The sequence below is a fragment of the Marmota monax genome, unplaced genomic scaffold (genome assembly GCF_021218885.2).
Source record: "Marmota monax isolate L192 unplaced genomic scaffold, Marmota_monax_Labrador192_F-V1.1 WCK01_AAM20220418_F8-fsc00057, whole genome shotgun sequence".
In the NCBI taxonomy this organism is placed as follows: Eukaryota; Metazoa; Chordata; class Mammalia; order Rodentia; family Sciuridae; genus Marmota; species Marmota monax.
In genome coordinates, this window is record NW_026693933.1 from 10,453,080 (window position 1) to 10,475,649 (window position 22,570).

At 38.6% G+C, this 22,570-nt stretch overlaps 1 protein-coding gene across 10 annotated transcripts in view; it reads right to left on the bottom strand.

Annotated features, from left to right (window-relative positions):
* Positions 1-22,570, bottom strand: part of Osbpl3 (oxysterol binding protein like 3) — a 187,037-nt gene that overhangs the window by 46,228 nt on the left and 118,239 nt on the right. For 7 of the 10 annotated variants that reach the window (XM_046463522.2, XM_046463524.2, XM_058585356.1 and 4 more), the window contains 7 exons: positions 21,281-21,448; positions 20,572-20,695; positions 18,215-18,318; positions 17,921-18,013; positions 16,634-16,790; positions 8,484-8,614; positions 5,454-5,561 (listed from right to left, as the gene is read on the bottom strand). In XM_046463522.2, coding sequence (XP_046319478.1) covers positions 5,454-5,561; positions 8,484-8,614; positions 16,634-16,790; positions 17,921-18,013; positions 18,215-18,318; positions 20,572-20,695; positions 21,281-21,448 — 885 coding nt within the window. The remainder of the gene's footprint in view (positions 1-5,453; positions 5,562-8,483; positions 8,615-16,633; positions 16,791-17,920; positions 18,014-18,214; positions 18,319-20,571; positions 20,696-21,280; positions 21,449-22,570) is intronic. The other 3 variants (XM_046463527.2, XM_046463528.2, XM_046463529.2) reach the window with 3 other exon arrangements.

Here is a 22,570-nt window from a genome sequence, read left to right on the forward strand (position 1 = left end):
ATTTCCTGAACAACTCAGGGCCTTATTTATTAAAATAAAAAAAGTCAGTTCAATTCAATAGTTTCCTGTTTCTACACAAGAGTGGTTGTTTATCTATTATTTACATTACAAAAAATTAAATAAATATAAAAAGTAAACACTCATAATCCTATCATACTAAAATAAGTACTACAAACTTTTGGACACATTTCTCCCCAATTTTTTTTTTTTTTTTGGAGACAGAATGGGTCTCAGCATGTTACTGATCTTGAATTGGTGGGATCAAGTGTTCTTTCCACCTTCCACTCCCAAATTGCTGGGATTATAGGTATAGGTCGCCACACCCAGCTATCTCTAATCTTTTTAATTTGTGTAGCTTTGCTCTGTTTTAAAATAACTAATCATTACACACACATAATACACACATACATCTAATTTAAAACTCTTCCCAAACATTGTACCAAAATCAAATTTTCAATAGTAATGTGTTGTAAGGATAAAAAAAAAATTCACATTAGAAAATACAGAAAAATGTAAAGAAAATAAATATCACTTCAATTTCCATCACCCAGATGCAGCGCTTACTAGCTTACTAGTATACATATTTTTAATTAAAATATTTGTATACACCTTTTTTATTTTGAAAAATTGGGATCAAATTGTACATTATCATATACTGTCTGCTACATATGCTTAAATTATACTATAAACTTTTCTCAGGTCATTTAAAACTTCTCTGAGATGATGAACTTTAATTCATATTTTATCATATTTATGTGTTATAGAGTAACCATTCCCTACCTTAGAAATTAAGGATGTTTCCAGATTTACAAAGATAGTGAGCATTTTGTAAATATGTCTTTGCTCAGATCTCATTATTTCTTAGATTCAATTTTCAGAAATAGAATTATTAAAAATGTTTAAGGATACATATTATATTAACAAGTAAGAGAACTTCTATTTACATTCTCATATTAAGGGCCGTGAATATCACAATTTAGAACTGCTGTGCTAAGTTAGCTATTTTACTTTTCAGTAGATTATATCTTTTTTTTTTTTTAAATGAGCTGTAGAGTTTAGGTGTAAGGAAAAGACAGGATAAGTGGTGCATGGGCCCTTCCTCTGCATTACTCTGTACCTTTCCATGAGTTTATGAAGACAACCATGTATTATAGGATAACATTTCTGTCAAAGGTCCCATAAGATTATAATAGAGCTGGAAACTTCCTGTTCCCTAGTGATGTCACATTTGTCGTAATGACAGTGCTAGGCATGACTTGTGTTTGTCATGCTGCTGATGGGAATAAACTTACTGTGCTGCTAGTTGTATAAAAGTGCAGAACATACAATTAGGTACAGCATAATTGACTATTTTACTGGGTTATTTATGACACTTTTTATTTAATTTTGGATTGTATTCCTCCTTCATATATGTATGTGTGTGTGTGTGTATGTATGAAAAAAAAATAAAAAATAAAAAAGTCAACTGTGAAATAGCAGGTCCTCAGGAAGGTTCAGAAGCACTGCTATCACAGGAGATGATGGCACCACATGTGCTGCTGTCCCTGAAGACCTTCTATGGCAAGATGTAGAAGTGGAAGACGGTAAGATTGGTGATTCTAATTCTGCGTAGGCCTAGGCTAATGTGTGCTTATGTCTTAGCTTTTAGCAAGAAAACATAAAAGGCAAATGCAATACCATAAAACATTTCTAAAATAGCTAATAGCATATAACCTTGGTGTGTAGAAGGCTGTCCCATCTAGGTTTGTATACGTACACTCAGTAGTGTTCACACAAGAAATCTCCCATGATGTTTTTCTTATAACATATCCTAGTAGTGAAGGGATGTAAGGCTGAATTGAAAAACAAAAGTTAAAAGCAAAAAATTAAAAAAAAAAATGGTGGTGCATGCCTGAAATCCCAGTGGCTCAGGAGGCTGTGGCAGGAGGATCACAAGTTCAAAGCCAGCCTCAGCAATGGTGAGGCGCTAAGCAACTCAGTGAGACCATCTCTAAATAAAACACAGAATAGGAATGGGAATGTGGCTCAGTGGTCGAGTGCCCCTGAGTTCAATCAGGTATAAAAAAAAAATCCACAACTATCTGCATTATATCCTTTTCTATTTACTTGCTAAGGTTTTAAGGTACTTGACATGATTTGTTCGTTGTTTGCATATTAAGCACACTATCATTGATTTAGTATCATCTAAGCTTGTCATTCTCACTGAAAATATTTTTCATAGTCTGTTATTTGCCTTCCTATTTTTTGACAAAGTCCATTTTTTTCCTAAAAGAAATAGTCAAATCTAGTCAACATTACTTTTGCAATTTTTAAAGTACTTCCCAATTTAGGAAATTATCCTTGATCTAGTAGTTTGATAAATATTGAAATCAATATTTTTCAGTTTAAATTTTTATATTTAACTTGAATTGGCTGGTGATTCATTTTAACATGCAATGCAAAGACTTCAACTTCTTCACAAATTGCTTTGAACTGCACTAACCTAATTTATTAAGTAATCTATCTCTTCTCCATTAGCTTTTAATCCCTTTCTCATTTATTTATTTTATATATAAAATAGTGTTTGTGCCTGGGAGAGTTATGCTGTCCCATTCTTATATAGCATCACCATCTCATTTTAAATACTGTAGCTTCAGTGATTATTTTATTTTCTGGTGTGGCATACCGTTCCTCATTATATGACAGTGTGATGCTATAGAGAAAACGTGCTTTGGCTTAATTAATTAATTAATTTCAATGCAGTGCTGAGGATCGAACCTAGGACCTCGTCCATGCTAGGGGAGTGCTCTACCGCTGAGTCACAACCCCAGCCCCATCAGATAGGGATTTAAATCCCAGCTTTGTTTCTAAAATCTGTGTGTCTCAGAAAAGTTATTTAACCTCTCTGGGCTTTATTTTCCTTATCTCTAAAATGCAGCTACTTCTATCAGAGTCAAGGGTAAGATTTTGTGATATGATGCATTTAAATTTGCCTGCAATGCAGCGCCAAGCAGGTAGGCAATTAAAATAATTCAGTTTCCTTCTTCACTTTCAGACTTTTTAAAAAAGTATTTGCCTTTTTAGTCTCATAACTGCACTTTAAATGCAAAAGGATATATGAAAGGCACAGTGTACACAGATAATCTCAGCAACTTGGGAGGCTGCAGCACGGGGATCACAAATTCAAGGCCAGCCTCAGGAACTTAGTGAAATCCTGTCTCTAAATCAAATAAAAAACGGCTGAGAGTGTAGCCAGTGGTAGAGTGGCCCTGAGTTCAATCCCCAGAACTGAAGAGGGGTGGGGGCGCGTAGAAGGCTGTTACCTCCAAAAGTCATTCAGCCTTTCATTTGGGATATAAAATAATATAAAATCATCTTAGCACTGATAACCCAATAATATCAAATTTTCACATTCAGGAATTTAAAACAGGAGGGACTTGATAGGTTGTGAAAATAATTTCTGACAGGAAAAGAGGGATTTTAGAATTCAGGTAGCCAGATCCAACATCAAAGATGGGTAAGTTGTGCTGCTAACAGAAAGCAAGCACAGACATTAAAGACCCTAAAATCTGAGCCCCTTGGGCTGTTGGGGGCTGTAATTCCAGAGTATTTGAGGTGTCTGGGTGTTATCTACAAAAATCAACTGAGTCGAACTTTCATTTCTACTTCCTCCAGTGCTTATTTCCTGAAGGCAACAATGGCTTTCCCCTTGCTGGCAAAGTAAGCCTGAGTCACTGTGTGCATAAAAGGACAACTCATGGGAAAAGAAAATCTCTAAAACAGGAAATAAAGGAGACAACTCCATCACTGAGCCAAGACTCCGGAAGGCTGTTCCAGAAGGTGTGAGTTTGAAAAATGTGCTTGCCACCCTCAAGGACAGTTTAACCACATGTAAGTTTTCAGGTATCTTATTTTTGAGATTAGTATAAACATACGGATTTTTACGTTAGTATAAAAATATAGATTTTTAAAGACTTGGGATTTGGATTTCCATCTCAAAACACAAATAGCCTGAATACACATGCTGAGCATAAAATCTTGAAGACATAAATGAAGGTTATCTATTTAACTATTTACTAAATGTATAAATGTAATTTACATGATAATGCTATGGAAAAGACAAGCTGTCTTTAGGAACAGTCACCACTGCCCCGGTGTTGGCCTGAATGACCCTCAGTGACGCCCTTCACAGCCTTGCCTAGGTTGCCTTTAGTGAATGGGCAGGTTTGAAGAGGCCCCACCTGGTGAGCACATGTCTTGGAACAGGCCACAAAAGGAGACCAGTGTAAGTATTGCTAAGGGGCTAAGTCCTGCAGGTAACACTTTATAGAGTTGGGCTGGAATAACTGAAAAGTGATCTTTTGGAGGGGGTGGTGTGTCTGTAGAGGAATCCCATTTCTCCACCTCTGCCATGAGCCTCTGCACAGAGGGTTGCCCTCTTGTCAGATGAATGGTCCTGCAAGCAAGTGACACAGCCTGTGCTTCAGTCAGGGAGACACTGTGGCCTTGTGGTCTCTATCCTGACTGGTTTCAGCCTCTGTTCTTCTCATCACTCAATCCAAGAGCTGCCCATGGGGCAATGGAATTGTGTGAGGGTTTTGTTTTCTTTGAAGACAGGAAAAGATAAAAGAAAGATTATGATACACATTTAAAAAAAATTATGCCAGGTGTGGTGGTGCCTGCACATAATCCCGGTGATTTAGGAGGCTGAGGCAGAGGATCACAAGTTGGAAGCCAGTTGTACCAACTTATGAGACCTCGACTTTAAAAACAAAAAGTACTGGAGATGTGGTAAAATGCCACTGTGTTCAATACCCTGTACAAAAAAAAAAAAACAAGAAAGAAAAATTTATTCATATGCACAGACACCCTTTGTCTATTATCTTCCTTATTTTTTATTTTAAGTCTTTTCATTAGTCTCCAGTCTAATGAAAAGATCTTTTAATGTACTTTTTTCTGACCAAGAGACTTCAATTGTAATGCAATATTCTTTCCCTCAGAGTACATAGCTGCTGTGTTCCATAAAGGAAATAAATTTTGCAGGAAGAGGAGGAGGGGACAGCAGCAACTTTTTCAAGCAAAAGAAGGAAGTTGGCAAGGAGCTGGGAGGCTATGGGCCAAAGAAATTTAGTTTTCTGCAGAAACAACAGGAAAAATGTTTACCTCTCCAAATCTCCCACTCCCCTAACACCTAGCTAGCAAAAGGGGTGATGCTTAGGAGGGAAATGAGAAGAAGAAATACAGAAGGAAAAACGAATTTGGGGGACACACAGTTTAAAAATGTGCTTAGCAGCATACATTCAAGGAAGCTTTGAATCCCGAAAATCCAGTCCATGTGGCGGCTGTGACAGCAGCTGGTGGTTGTGGAGAGGCAGCCCACTCAGGAGGTGCAGTAGGAAGGCCATGCGACTGGACAGAGGACATCTCACGAAGGGAGGGTTGCAGAGACATTACCTGGCAAGAAACCTACCCACCTCTGCCAGATTGTCACCCAGCTTGGCAACAGCGGGCGAGTCGAGGAGCAGAGACTCCGCATGGATTCTGCGTAAGCGTTCTTTAAGATCTGTGTTTTGTGCTAGGGCCTGGAACATGTTAAAAATAGTGGGGCTCTGTTAATAAATGGATGTTTCTGAGCAGCCCAGCAGGTACCCACAGAAGCACTATGTGGGAGCACCCTGATCCTCGGGGAGGCCAGTCTCAGAGCCAGGAGATAACAAACCCGCAACCCTGGAAATGCTGCTCTACATTACTCTCATCTCCAGGAGTGGAAGGAGAGTTAGTGAGGGTGGCAGAGAAGGAAGTCACAGGCACCACCAGCTTTTATTAAGACTAGTGGTCTCACAGAATCTCCTCCTCCTGCCCCACTGGCTTTAGTCTCTTTGACCAATACCCGCCTCCCCATTCCTGTGCAAAGATTCCAAGCTTTTCTCATCCTTGAAAAGAAACCACTCCCACCTTAGGGTTGGTTTAATTTTCACACCAGTTGAACTGAATCTTAGGAAGTGTGCCAGGAAGGAGGACACAGAAGATTAATATTACTTTTTTTCCAACACAGGTACTGATTATTTTATTTGTTTTTCATGACTAAGGTATTTTTTTTTAAATAAACAAACCTCACTTACCTGCATAAGGATTTATGGACCATGGGAACAGAAACTTATTTGGGACCTCTTTTACTCTCTGTGCAAATCCCATTCCTTCCATCAGCCTCTCAACTAGGAGAGACCTGGTCAAAGGTAAAGAAAGGAACATGCCTCCTGCTCACTGATCCTCCTACACACTTCCTGACCAGCTAGTCTCCAAATGGATCTGTCTTTGGATAACGATGAGTGCTCCTGAACGTCCCCCAACACTCCCATAATCAGCTCCAGAGTTGCTTTCACACAGATCCATCCCATTTGTCTGACTGTTCTAAGAAGCTCAGAGACTTTCCCAGCTGTCAGGGCCTGCAGGGCCTACCCGCTGGGAGCTTAGTCCACTGCCTGGATCTCAGTGAGGTTTTTGGCTTGATGTTTTAGTATCCATGGAAGGTACAGGTTGTTTAAAAATCCTCAAGAACTGAGCTGGCATGATAGCTCGGTGGTATGCCCTCGCCTAGAAAGCACTGGGTCAGGGTTTGATCCCTGGAACTGAAAAGAAGATCCTCAGGGCTCATTTAAGACACATTGAATAAGAACTAGGGTCATTACAATGACATATAACAATCTCTTTGGGGCACTCACTTCATTCTGGTCAATACATCACCGGTGTGGTGGCTAGGCACTTAGTTTAGCCTAGAAATTGTGTTATATTAGTGGCTTCTCTTTCTTTTGTAAACCACAGGCAGAGCTAAGAAACAAACCAAGATTACTTGTACAGCACCAGCCTATCCTTTCTGATAGCTTTGAGATGATTTAAAAAAAAAATTACTTTAAAAAATCTTGGATCAAATCAGGAATCCAAGACAAAAAGGAAAAAAAGGATTGTCCTGTTTGATCTTAAGTTTCCAAAATTGTGAACATGGGTGAAAGAGAATTCTTTAGCAAAGATGAAAATGACTTTGGTCCAGGAAACTATGGCCAAGTATGTCTTGATGTCCACATAAGCAGATTAACAAGATGAGGCCAGACCTCTCTGAGAGGGGGGCAGGAAGAGGGAGACCAGGGGGGAAGAATGTTGAGGAACCCACAAGAGGCACTTAGTGCACCAAGAGCCAATCTAATGGGAACAATAAGAAGTATTTTGTACCACTAAGAAAGAAGAGAAGGAAAGGAAAGAAAAGAAATAAAATAAAACAAAACCACTCAGCTGCTCTCAAACCAAAATAGGAACCCTATGTGGCTGGCTATTCACTGTGATCCAAATGGATGTGTTTCTCGGACCTTAAAATAATACTAAGACTTGAAGCCAATATTATTTTTTTCTTTTTAATTTTTCTTCCAAAGATAGCATTCTTTGAATTGTTAATTATAAGAGCTAATGGTAAAGGATTCATCATTAACACTACATCAAGAACATTACTTTTCTTAGCCACAAAATGAATAGAAAATATGAGTGGACATTTTCTCTCAGCATCTCATAACAAGATCCTAAAATTCATCTTCCCTACCCAACCTGAAATAGAAAACTCAATACTGCTTCAGATGGTAATTTCATATGTGCACACACACTTTCTCCTTTTAAAGCAGGAATTTCAAAGTATGAGCAAAGAATCAGAGCATACAAGTGTGCGGTCTCAGAAATTCTCTAGCTCTCATGGATACAGGTGGAGGGCCAGACAACTTCAGCTATTCAAACAGAGCACATCAATCAAGCCCAGCTATGCTGAGGTTTGAATTAAAGTGGATGAGAAAAAGGAGAGTGAGTGACAGAATGGCTTATTGAAACACATCTGAAGCCTTGACAGTGATTTTTCTGTTACACTTTCCTTTCACCATGATTACCTGACAGACACTCCTGTGTGACTCTTCTCTTTGTGCCCATGGCGGGGGAAAGCTAAATGTTTTGTACTATGTAATCAAATAAAATAACTTTTGTGTCTCTGAAAGAGCAATAAATAGGATCAGTGCTTTGCCGCAGAGAAGATAAGACTGTAAACTGGAAATTTGTCGCCTGTCATATGTTAAGCTACTCTAAGCTTGTGGTGTCTCAGGGTGCACAAAATCTCCTCCAAACTGTTAGACTTTGTAAGCATTAACAAATGTGTGAGACACACACAAATACACAACAAGAGTTTTACAGAAACAGAAAAATTAAGATAAATAGGAGAGAACTAAAGGAATCTAACACACAATAAAATACTAGCTATTAAGATTGAGGGTAGGGTAAATTTTGTTATTTTGAATAAGTGTTGTCTCAGGAAAGGTCAGAATGTAATTTGGATAATTTGCTTGGTTTTCTCCTGAATTTTCAACCTAACCATGAAAATCAAGAATTTTCAACATAATCATGGAAATGGAAAATATAATAATTTACAAGCCAGAACACATTTGCAGGCATTTCTGTGACTCAGACATGTAACTTACGGATGACAGAGCGTGCTTCAGACCGATGACCTGAGCAGAAGGGGAGGAGGTGGCATCCTGATCCATCAGCTGCTTCAGTTTCTCTCTCTCCGTTGATATGGTATTAAAAGCTGACCTTAAGGCGAAGTAAACTATGAAGATATAATCATAATGAGAAGGAATAAAGGAAGTGGCATAATTGAAAACAATATACAGTAAAATGTTTTTCTTTTTTAAAAAAAATTTAGCCAAGTAACAGCCTCAAATATTTTGAGTGCAGAAAAAAATATCCTCTACATGGATAACAGCCCCAAATATTATACAGGACTTTTAAAAAACACATTTGCAATGTATCGCAGCAAGAGTGAACTCTGATGTAAACTACAGGCTCTGGGTGATAATGACCTGTCAATGCAGATTCTTCAAATGTAACTTGCCCCACTCTGATGTGGGGTGCTGACTGTGGGGGAGGCTGTGCCTTTATGGGAGGTGGGCAGAAGATATGGGAATTCTTCATATCTTTTGCTAAGGATCTAAAACTGCGTGAAAAAAGAAAAATCTTAAACTTCACACACATATGCGCATTTGCCATGATTTTTTGATTTACAGATTCTCAATGACCAGCAGTTTTTCGTTTTGTTTTGTTTGTAATCTCTAAAGACTGGAAATGGTTAAGAACAAGGCTTACTGGGTATGGTAAGAATGCAGCAGAGAAACTAGACATCCCCTTAACCAGGTGATCACAATGAATTAAAAATAAAGGTTAAGTGGGCTCTGTGTGCCTCTGGATAGAACACCGTGGAAAAGACACAGCATCTTCTTTGGTGAATGTGAGCCAGGGGTAAGCAATCTGGATTTGATCATGAGGAAACGTAAGATAACTGGCCTGCATTCTTCAAAAGTATCAATTTTATAGAAGAGAAAAAAAAAATGACTGAGGAACTGCTCCCAATTAAAGAGGCTAAAGAGGCAAGAAGATGAAATGCAATATATGATCATGGATCAGATCCTGTACCAAGGGGAAAACGACATGTAACTTGACAACATTTGATTTTGATGTAGAAGGCAGAATAGATTAGAAGTGCTGTTTTAATGCTACAATCCCTGAATTAGATAACTACACTGTGGCTATGTAACAGGGTAGCCCTATGTTCAGGAAACCTAAACTAAAGTATAAAGCCATAAAGAATGACATATGTATAAATCCTTCTCTCAAATGCTTCCAAAAAATAAAAGTGTGTATATAGAAAGAGACAGTGATAAAAATAAATGTGGCAAAATAAAAATGGTAAATCCTCGTAAACGGTTTGTGAGAGCTCTCTGTACTATTCTTGAAACTTTCCTGGAAATTTGAAAATCATTTCAGAATACAGTTGCAGGACCAGAGTCCCCACTTCAACTTATGGCACTCAGCCACTCTGTTCACTTTCAAGAGCATTCAGGTACAATAGGACTTTAGCACTATTAGGTACTCAAATGCTTGAACTAAAGTTTTGACAGACATGAACACATATGGCAAAAAAAAAAAAAAAATCCATCAGCTTTTGATCACATAATGCACAAATTACCTCCTAAGGACCAGGAAATTGTCATCTAAATTACTGTTCATGGATATCATATTTGAATATTATCTTTCCAATGTCCTTTATTATGTTTTGTTTTAGAGAGGCAGGAATAAGGAAGAGATGGAGACACACTTCTCAAATGACCTGTCATTTATTGGATTCCATGGGCTTGCACTTTCAGAGGTATTGTTATCCAAGAGTGGCCTATTTAGTAACACAGAAACTAAATACACTTTATTGACTTACTTCCTGCATTTAATAGCAAGGAGAACAGCAAAGAGAACCTATCTATGTGTTGTTCTCTCTGAACTTATTTGAGGTGGTGCATTTAGTGATGAACTTAGAGCATCTTTAGAAAGTCACAATACAAAAAAGCAATTTACACACACACACAAATGGTGCTGCTTCTATCAACAGAAGAGAGAAGTCACTTGTTCACTCCATGACTTTAGACAAGTATATGAGGCCTGGACCCTAGTTTCCCCACATGCAATGGGATGATAACAGCATTTGCTTTATAGATTGCTATAAGGACAAACAAGATAATGCAGTTAAGGCACTTAACCCAGAGCAGGGCATGTGATAAATAATAAATGCTACTGCAATAATAATAGTGATGACAATGAAGAGACATCCATGAGGGTAAAAGTGGTAGTGATGCAGCCTCCTGATGTGGGCAGCAGCTGTAGCAGAATATCTCTTGCCAGGATAATGCTTGCAAATAACTGCACACTGAGTAGAGATTCAATGAATGAGGGACTGGGCAGAGTCTACTGAGCCAGAGAGGAGCCTCGGGAGGAGAGCAATAAGCCATGCTGTGATCTCGCTGCATTTGATGATTTTGATGTCCCATTGGCTAAGCATCCCCATCCCCAGCATGTAGGAGCCCCATGACCTTCTCAATAGGTCCCTAGGAGTTAGGGGAGTGGCTGTTTCTTCACTGTTACATTTATTCCTCCAAATAAAATAATCATATCACTCAGCTGGCTGCCACTTTCCCAAATCGATTCTTCTGGCTTTTATATGCCCTGTTACAAAGCAAAACTTTCAACCAAACTAGAAGATTCCAACCAAACTAGAAGATTCCTTGCAGAATATGCATTATTTGGTTCAAAATGTATAGCTAAGACTGTGGTGAGCAGCATAAAATAAACAGAAGGAAACTCATATACTCTTTATATTTTATTGTAAGGTGAAAATCTCTTCCTCAATCATTTGACAAAGGGGTTCAGGAGACTAGATCCCTCTGCATTACATTTCTTAAATGACCATTAAGGTCCACTCAGAGGATGATAAAGTAGCCATTCAGAGCCACTGAATGATGTAGCACACACAGAGCAATGACTTGAGGCTGCTCATGGAGGACATATTTAAGTCAACTGTCAAAGGAACAGGATCCCAAAGGCCTGGGATATTTCCTGTGACAGGAATGTCTTATTTCCAACTTAATTCTAAGTATATTAGAGACAAATAAAAATCCAAATGAATACTGTATCTATGGACACTGATAATAAACAAAGCCACATGGAAAGTCTGAGACAGAATTACAAAGAATCTCAAAGAGCACCAGAGCCACTCACCCCAGAGCATGACAGTCCCTCCCCATCCCCAAAGACCTTGCCAGGTGGTCTACAGGCCCATGCTTCTCAGAGTCCTTGCTATCTTCTGAAGCAAGTATATTCTGCTCTGGGACTTAGTCCTTCCTGTTCCTAAGACATTTGCTTTGGTTTCTTCTCATTGCAAAAAGGACCACTCCCTTTTTTTGTAGGGTATTCAAGTTTCAGAAGACAATTATGGGACCTCGGTTTACTCATTTTTCCCCCAGGTTATCATTAGCCATTTCTCAGCCCCCCTTGCTGGACTAAGAGAGTGGGACTTTTGGCTGTAAGACTTAAGCATAAGTGGGTGATGTGAGCTGCACCCACAGAGCAGAATAGCACAAGCACCACACAACAGAACCTTGGTGGACAGCACTGTTCTCCTTGCAACAGGCTTCTGTATCGTACTTTGAGTGAGTTGGGCTTTTATTGGTGAGACTACACTACATGGCATATTTGGGTGGCAACAGCTGATCTGAGAGCTCTACTTCTTAACATGTTCCTTCTTTAGCAGTTTTTCAGCATCAGGAAGGAATAAGATCTTGAGGAACACGGTTATGAATGCAATGGACACCACCCTTGGAGAGGCAGTGTGAGACAGGGGAAAGAGAGTCTATAATGAGGCAAACATGAACTTAAATCCTGCCTTTAATGCTTAATTGCTGTTTAGATTTTGGACAAATGCTTGTTTCCACACCTATATATTTGGATAATCCCTATATCTCAGGAGTGCTTCAGAGAAACAATGAGAAAACACACTATCAGCACTCAACGCACAGTAGTACTCTTTTTCTTTTTAATGGAAACCACTTTTTATTTGAGGTATCTTTAAAATATTAATATTCTTTTTTAAAAAATATTTTTTCAGTTATATATGGACACAATATCTTTATTTATTTTTACGTGGTGCTGAGGATCAAACCCAGTGCCTCATGGTGTGAGGCAAGCATTCTAGCACTGAGCTACAGCCCTAGCCCCTGAAATATTAATATTCTTAAAATATTTGGGATGATTTTATTTTCTGCAATCTGCTTAAGTTTCAAACCTCACAGGATATCCATGGATCTAAAATATTTTCTAATTTATATTCCATCCAAACTGATTTAGATACGTTAGGTAATTTTACTAACTGGTCCTACAGATTTACTGATAAAGTACATGAATATAATTGCTCAGCAAGTTTACACTGAATTCTAATCTATGAATAATACATTTTAATCCATGAAAGAGGTATCATGGAGGCATAGTTGGCGTCCATATACTTAAAACAGTTCAGAAAATGACAATAATTACAACTCAATGCAAGAAAAGACTCCAGGAATAAAACAATAAGTTAATGTAATTTCTTTTTGTGCTTTAGCTTTTACATTTTTTTCTTAGTTTTTATTATAGCTTATTTGCTGACTCATAAGTTATTTTTTTAACATTTATTTTATTTATTTATTTTATGTGGTGTTGAGGATTGAACCCAGGGCCTCACACATGTTAGGCAAGCGCTCTACCGCTGAGCCCCAGCCTCAGCCCAAAGTTTTTACATTTATAAATGAGGATTTCCCTCACCTCTTGGAAAAGAATTCAAGTCTTGTTTCCTTTCCATGGCAGAGCATGAATATCCACTTCCATCTGGAACACCCTGACTCTAGTCCCATTCTGTTCCTTGCTTTCTCACCCTAAATCTTTTTACCAAGTTTGGCCATTTCTGTCTCCGCTGCTAACAGAATAGTCTCTCATAAAACCTTGCAACAGTAAGCAACAGTGTGAATTCTCTCTGTTCAGCATAAAATAATCATAGAAGACAATGATAGAAGAGTCAGGACTGCTATTTTAGAACACTTAATAGATGAGGCAACCGAGGGCAGAAAGGTAAACCAGGAATGCACAGTTGGTTGGTAACAGAGGTGGCCTGCTCAGTCAGTATAGGCTTATTAGTCACCGTGCTTCCTAAAGTATTTTCCCAAGGACTTTATTTCCAGATTGTTAATAGCTGGTGGGAAGTACAGAGCTTCCCAAATAATATTCAAAATCACTGAGTCATGCTGGGCGTGGTGGCTGAAATCCCAGTGGCTCAGGGAGCTGAGTCAGGAGGATCACGAGTTCAAACCGAGTCTTAGCAACTTAGCAAGGCCATAAGCAACTCAGAGAGACCCTGTCTAAATAAAATACAAAAAGGGTTGGGGATGTGGCTCAGTGGTAGAGTGCTGCTGAGTTCAATCCCCAGTACCAAAAAAAAAAAAACCAGGTTTCATTGCTGTAGGATTTCTCAGGATCTTGACTACTTAGTTTGTATGAATCCAGAGGGAACCATATTTTCCAAACACTTTAAATCATTAAATTCTTGTTTGAAGTTTTAATCATTTTATGGGTAAAGTGTTTCATAAAATACACTTTGGGAAATGTAAAAGCTAATATACGAAAGAAAAATAATGGCTGTTAGGTTTGGTATATTTTCATCTGTTTTCTTACACAGGTGTCAACAGACAAAGCCCGAAGCTTGAACTTCGAGTACCAGTTCAACAATATGCCAAAAAATCAAGTTCACAGCCTGTCATGTCTAACAGGACTTTAAATACTAGGATAGGTATACGTTGGGTTCCACTTGGTCTACAAAACCAGGAGAAATCAGATGCATTTGACAAGTAGGTCACATAGACTGTTACATCAATGGAATTCAGCTGCTTCAAAATTAGCCCCCTAGAACAGTGATGCTGGCAAAAAAAAAAAAAAAAAAAGCAATAGGCCCCGTCAGTAACAAAACAAGGCTTTCACAGGAAGACAGGTTAAGATGCTTGAGTTTGAAGACGTGAAAGCAGAAAAGCATGTCAGTCAGAGGACTACCAGCAAACCTGAGAGCTGTCTATGCCCTGAAGCCCCACAAGTAGGGTCCATGGAGGAGACTTCCTGCAAGTGTGAATGCACACAGCTCCCTAGGCTGCCTGTGGTATTCACAGTCCAACAGCCTAGGGGATGAGGATGTTGCTGAATAAGCCACTTGGACCTTTCTTGAAGCACTAACTTTGACCTCCTTGAGGTACGTGGTGACTCTGCAGCCAGCTGATTTCACAGAGCCCCCAAAGACAGAACAGCTGGCTGGGGGTCCATTACAGACCTTCAGAGACTTGGAGATTATATGGGTGATCAGGTGACCAGATGAATGGAGCCACTCTACACAGAACCTCTGCCCTGACGAGGCAGCAGCTTCTACCACCTGGATAAAATCCAAGGTCTTTCCCTGCAGTAGGGAGGCATCGACTTTTCACTTAAAACAGACAGTGCATATTATTAAAAAGTAATGATGTTTTAAAAGAATTTCCTCCCCATAAACCTAAAATGCTCTAAATGTAACTGTTTCTTTAAATATTAAAAAATGCCCAAGGGGCATTTAAAAAGCTCTTAAGGGGTGGGCCAGGCAACCCTTCACATTTACAGACTGTATAATAGCAAAATAATCACAGATGGAAAAAATGATTTTTATCCTCTAAAACACTGAGACATTCTAGTGGTGAATAAGATAGAGTCTGAGGGAGGAATCTGTAAAAAACATGAAATGGGTTACTTTAAAAATGTAATATATTTTCTCTTTAAGAAAAGTTTAAAATGTATGAAAATTTAAAGAAAAAAGATGATAAGTACTTGTAATTTCAGCCTCCATCATGAAAACACTTCTAGAATTTTTAGTGTACCTACGTATGCCAGGCATATATCAATTTTTTTCCTTGAAAAATGGGGCCATACCTATACAATGTTTTGTAACCTTTCATTTTTATGCAATGACACACTGTGGGCATCTTTTCCATGTCTATAAAAATTAACCATGGCTACCTCCTGTAAGGTCAGAGAAACACCCTTATAAGTAAGGAGCATGTAAATTGGGGTCAGGCAAGTTGAGATTCAAGTCTCAGGCTGGCTACTTTATAATCACAAGATCCTCCTTTAACTTCTCTAAGCCTCTGGTCTCTCATCTCTGCAACAGAGATTTAAATATTTTATTGCTCAGCAGTTTTCCATTATATGGGATGTAACACGGTTTGTTTAACGGTTTGTTTGTTGAAGGACACTGAGTTGTTTCCAGTCTTTAGCTTACACAAATAAACCTGCTCTGAACATTTGAGTATAGGTTTTTACATGGACATAAATTTTAATTTCTCTAGGATAAACACCCAGGAATGTGAATGTTGGGTTGTATGGTGAGTATGTTTAGTTTTACATAACACTACCAAACTACTTTCCAGAGCACTGCACCATTTAACATTTAATACAGCCACCAGCAATATATAAGAGATTCTGTTCCTGTGTATCTCACCAGTATTTGATACTGCATTAAAAAAAATTAGCTGTTCTAATAGGTGTGTAGTGTTATCTCATCAATTACTTTAATTTGCATTTCCCTAATAGCTAAAGATGCTGAATACCCATTTCTAACTTTTGATTCAAAGAAACAATGCTATAGTGGATAGTCTTATTTGGATAAATTTTAAGTTAATTGCTACAAATGGACTCTTCAAAGTGAAATTGCTTGACAGGAATATTTTAAAAAAATGCTTGAAACATAATATCATATTTTTCTCCAGAAAAGTGAACTGCCCAGCTTTTAGAATATGTCATCCCTTAGTATCACATTCTCCTGTATACTTTACAGTATCTCTTGATGACTTATGATACCTAATAAATGTAAATGCTGGGAAAATAGTTTTTATATTGCATTGTTTAGGGAATAATGACAAAAAAGTCTGTAGCTGTGATTTTTTTTTAGAGAAATATTTTTAATCTGCAGTTTGTTGTCAATCTGTCAACTCTATAGCAAACAATCTCCCTGTCTCTTCTAAGAGGTTAAAAGGAAACTTGCGAATACACCTCCACTATCAAGGAAATGAATAAAAATTAGGTTGCTCACGTTCTTAATAGAGCAGAAAATGAACCAACTATGACATGCTCTCCAAGGACATTCCAGTTTCAGGCATGTGTCGAACACATTCATCAAACACACTAAAAAGAAGGAAAGCTCACTTACCTTTATGGGCAACATGACACAGATCTTCCTGCATTTTAGAAAACTCTGATGAGGTTTCAGAACCATCAGAATAATTTTTGTCTTCTCCAAAATCTAGTGTTGACAGATTAGGATTGGAGGAGTGTAGTCTTACAGGGCCAGAAAAAGGTTTAGGGACCTAAAGTGACACCAAAGGGAGAGATTTCTGTTCAGATGCAGACTGTTCAGAACATGTACTTGATTCTAAGATTGGAACCTATTAAGGAAAGAACATTTTATAGGGAAGTCTTCCTACTTACTGAGTGTTAACTTGGAAGAAAAACAAATAAAAACTCAGGAGAAAACTTTCCACAGCAACTTGATTCTTATGAAATAAAAATGGGTGAAAAAAATTATATACTCGTTTGGAGATGATAGAAGTATTAAAGCTATGGGTTGAAAATGACAGCTAAGCCTGCCAGGCTTTCATTTATACTCAGTTCCTTCCTCCCTCCTGCCATCATCACCAAGCAACTAGATGCTAATAATGAATAGGTTTTAAAATGCTCTTCTTTATTTGCACTGGGGCTTCTACAAAACATACTAGCTTCTCACGTGTGTGCATGGAACATTCTTTACTTTGAAAATATTTAAGTTCAACATATAAAGTGCTTTGATCCAAAGAGTATATACAAGAGTACATCAGATCCAAAAGCTTAGGATTTGTTTTTATTCTAACAATGTTGCCTTTTAATATGTAATATGTAATGCTATTTAATATGTAATATGCAAATCTTGGCCTGTGATTTAGCTGTGCATTGGAAAAGACAGCTCCTAGAATGACACAGTGAATTTTTGGTGGGGAACTGAAAGTCTGGAGAAAAATAGCAAGAGAGAGCTCCCACAATGTCTTGGGCCCAGAGACTGAGGCCTGTGGGTTCAGAGGGATTATAAATCCACTGAGCTTCAGCAGGAGAGGTGAGTCAAAGCACGGAGTCACAGCAGCCACAAAAACAGGACACACCCAAGCAAGAAGAGGGCAGGCAGGCTAAAAATTACAGGGGAAAACCCAAAAGTCCTAGAAATGGTGGCAGTCCCTCCAACTCCATGCCATTTTCCCTTAGAACACTCTTTCCCCTGCCCAATACCCATTACAAGCTTAAACTACTATTCAGAGGGTCTAAGCAATGAGCTCATGTCTCTACATGTGGTATTGGAGAGAACAACTCCAGAGCATTCACTTGTCTGTTCTATTTAAGTCCAAGGAGCCCCAGCACATGGCATGCAGATCCAGCAGGAAAGCAGCTTGCTGGCGGAAGTAACGGTTACCTGCAGCGTTCCTTTAGCATCTTTGCCAATAGCTCTGGACCGCCACCTCCTGTGTGATCTTTTTTCCTTTTTGGGACTTTCAAAAACTCCACCCTTTGTTTCAAAACAGGAAAGAAAGGACAGACAGTAAGGTCCACCAAACCAATAGGGATAAATGCCCAGCAAAGTGACCACTTCCATCCCCTTAAGTTTGGCTCAAGCAACTGGCCAGACATGACCCATTGTTAGTCAAAGGCTGGGGAGGAGAAAGGAAGGCAGAAGCCAGAAGGCGAACAGAGGAGGGCTTGAGCTAACCTGGATGGCATTGATGGCAGGAGCCGAGTATGTCCGATGCAAGACGTCCATACTTTGTAGGAGCTGGCTCATTTCCACCAGGTAAGCATGGCAGTGTGCCAGGTCTGTGAGGGAAGAAAAGAGGAATGCTCACAATTTTCTACCAGCAAAAGGGATCACTGTGCTGGCACCAGAGATTGTTCTTTTTGTATATTAGAGTTTCTATCTGTACAGGTAGGAAACTTTAGTTCCTTTGTTACAGGAAAGGTTGTAGACTTTAGTGGAAAACCAGGCTGCCTTAGTTTGAATCCACTTAATGAACTGTGATTCTTGGGCAAATGACTTAATGCTCTAGGACTCAGTTTCCTCATCTAGAGACTGGGAATCAGTACACACTTAGCTGACAGAGTTGTTTAACTGAGTTGATACATGCAGAGTACTCAGATGGCCTACAGTATGAACAAAATAAATCAGCCAGCAGCATTATTATGATTTTTTTAATTTATTTTTTAGTTGTCAATAGACCTTTACTTTACTTATATGCAGTGCTGAGAATCAAACTCAGTGCCTCACACATGTGAGGCAAGTGTTCTACCACTGAGCTACAACCCCAGCCAAGCATTATTTTTTTAATATTTATTTTTCAGTTGTAGTTGGACACAATGCCTTTATTTGTCCTTTTATAACTTTATTTTATTTGTTTATTTAAATTTTTTTTTCAGTTGTAGATGAACACAAAGTCTTTACGCTTTTTTTATTTTTATGTGGTTCCGGGGATCAAACCCAGTGCCTCATGTGTGTTAGGCAAGCGTTTTACCACTGAGCCACAACCCCAGCCCTAATATCTTTATTTATTTTTATGTGGGGCTGAGAATCGAACCCAGGGCCTCACATGTGCTAGGCAAGCACTCTACCAATAAGCTATAACCCAGCCCAGCATAATAATCCTGCAATAATAGGCTACTGCTACCCACTTGTAAAGACCCAATACACATTAAATGGATGTGTTGATCATGGACCTGAATGAGGATAATGAAGAGCTTCTGCAGATGTACCTGACCTGAGAGAAGAGTACTCTCAAACCTGATCAGTAACTTAAAAGAGCCCACAACTGGCTGTTCACTAGATGCTTATGGATATTTTTGCTGAGGGAATTAAGGCCCAAAGGAATTAGGTAGTGACTTTTAAATTTTGGTGTCATCAGAAACACCTGGAAACTTGTTAAAACACTTATTGTTGAGTTCCACCAGATTCTGATTTAGATCATCTGGGTGGGCCTGAGAATCTGCACTTCTAATAAGTTTCCCTGCCAGGCCAATGCTGCTGGTGCAGAAGCAACATTTTAGGGACCACTTCACCAAGCTATCACTCAGGGAAGCTCACGAATGGTGTTTATTGGAAGGGTAAAGCCTCCAGCATCCATGGCTCCCGTAGAAATAATATCTATATTCAACAAGATGGAAACCAATTTTCAAGGATAAAACCTGACATCTTTCTCAATTATTGCTTTAAAATCACCTGGAGACTTTTTTTTTTTTTTCTTGTTTGGGATTGAACCCAGGGGCACTTTACCACTGAGCTATATCCCCAGCCCTGGGATCCTCCTCTGTCAGCCTGAGCGGTTGCTGGAATTGTAGGCGTGCACCACCATGCCCAACTGGAAACTTTTTTTTTTAATTGCATATGTACAAGACCTACCCTTAGACAATTAAATCAGAACCTTCCCCATCCCACTGGTGATCATTCTTTTTTTTGGATGAGTCTCAGCTAACTAAACTTAAGAACACTGAGATTCATTGTGGTAGGAAGGGTCAACGTTGGCTCCCTATCAAAATCACCTGAGGATCTTTGGAAAATCAGTGCCACCAGGTCCCCACCCCAGACTAATTTAAAGAATATTTTTGGAAGAGAGACCCAGGCATGGGTGTTCTTGCATTTTAAAACTATTTTGGTGATTCTAATGTGCAGCCAAGGGAGTCAACACCTACATTGTGGGGCTCTCCATTTGGTCACCTACTCACTTCTGGAACACTAATTCTTAATCATGAAGGTGCATCAGAACCATTTTTGGCACTTAAAAAAAGAGAGAGCACTGTGCAGTTCAAAGCCCTGGAGACCCGGATTCATGGGCCCAGGTGGAAGTTAGGCATCTGTACTCAAAAGACTAGAAAAGCAAACCTGTCTCATGGACACACAGGCAAGGATGAAAAGGTCTGCAAGGAAAGTGTCTTTTGTTGGCAATGAGTGCAACCTTAATTAGCAGAATACAGGAGCAAATGAGACTAGAGAAGGGAAGGTCACAAATCCATCTGAGGGTAAACAAACCAGCATCAGTTCAGAGCCATGACAGAAAGAAGCCAAGGTTTCTGGTCACTTACCTTTTGAGCATTTTTCCATGTCCTCTGAAGACTGTAGCCATAAGGGAACTCGTGTCTCTCCACCACAAGAAAATGATAAATTGCTTCCAGTTTGAAATGAATTCTGCTTTGATATACTGCTACGCTGTTCCACAGATGACAAGAGCACATTATAAATGAAAACAGAGCCCAGTAGGGACACTTTAGGGTAAAGGATAATAGAGTGGGTTAGTTGCTAATAGACACCATCTGCCTATAAGGGGAAGAAGCTTCTAGCAAAATATCACACAGGAGGCCCTTATATCTTTGGCTGTCACCCCACCTTGGCCATACTATGCTATAAGACATCAGCTGATGGTCCTTATTTTTTTTTCCTGTCAAATGGTAATACCAAAGTAATTATATAAATGTTTGAAAATATTCTGCAATCCTAAATGACTGTACATGTACGTACTGCATTTTACAACCAGGTAAGAAAATCAAGGTCAAACTGGTCAAAAGACTGCTACAGAGATCTGGGATATTGAACTGTTCCTTATATACTCTCTCACCATTAACAGATGCTCATCTCATCTGGATTCTGACTCACTGGACAAAGAGAATAATTAAGTACCAGCCCAACTTCCCTGTTCCTGCCCTCAAACCCTTCCTGAGACCTAGCTCTTGAGATGGGCCTCCCTCTTCAAAGCTGACCCCCTTTCATGTTCATTATTGGTAAAACACTTATTACCTTCCTACTAGAAATGGAGTCAAATGTCCCAGGTGCAGAATCTGTGACAGTCGACCCTGGGAAAAAGTGATTAACTTCATGTGGAAACATGGCGATTTCATTCTGGCGATACATTCTGTGGTGACGAAGTTTGGATACCCACTCATCAAAGACTTCTTCTGACTTCACCTAAAATGAGTTCAATTGAAAGGAAGAAAACAGATAGTCCCTTGCTAAAAGGAAAAAATATTCATCAAATTGAGGTCAGTATTCACATGCTCTTTATAATGAGGCACATGTAGAAATAGCCTCTACTGACTACATTTGTTGTGGTCCACGGGAAGAAGTTTGAGGAGGAAATAGTAAAACTTGTCCTCATAAAGTATATATTTAGGTTTTATTTGAGAGGGTCCAATTGATGTTACATACATTCAAGTATATGTATATATATTTTTATATAAATATATATTTCAATGTCATATGTGTATAAACATATATTTCATATATATATTTATATATACATATATATGTACTAGAGATTGAACCCAGGGGTTCTCTACTACTGAGCTACAGCCCTGTCCCTTTTCATTTTTTATTTTGGGACAGGGTCTCACTAAGTTGCCCAGGCTGGCCTCAAACTTTCAATCCTCCTGCCTCAGCCTCTCAAGTCACTGGGATTACAGAAGTATGCCACTGCACCAGATTTGTTATGCTATTTTAAAGAAACCAAAACAGTACTAGTTATATTAAACAACGAATAAACTGAAATTTATATTTGTCTCTTATAGCATTTCTGATTCTTTAGTCCCAGTGTTTCCTATCCCCTCTGAATATTACTGGCACCATATTTCTTTCTAAATTCTTTTATAACTCAAAAATTTCAGATTAATCCTTCTGAACTGGAATAAATTAGTAAATTCTTTCTAAAATATTTAAACTTGTTCTACTCCGACAAAGAGGATGTTGCTGAGAAGTTATGTTAATGAATGTGAAAATTACTTAAAAGAATGTTTTTCCCACTCTCAGATAAAGAAAAGTATCTGATAAAGTGTTATGAAGCATAATCATCATTATTGTGTACACATTTAGTCATTCTCTCCACAGATGAGTGACTATCAATTTCTAATTCCTGGGAAGAATGTATTTCATAATTTGTATTAGAAAATATTTCAAATGTTCATAAAAATGATAGAAAGAAAAGAGAAAGCACCCATGTACCATAGATATTTCTTAAAAGTCATTATTTGTGTGTGAGAGAGTATATTAATATTTTCAAGGTGAAAAATGATAAATACCTGCATATTAGAGCAT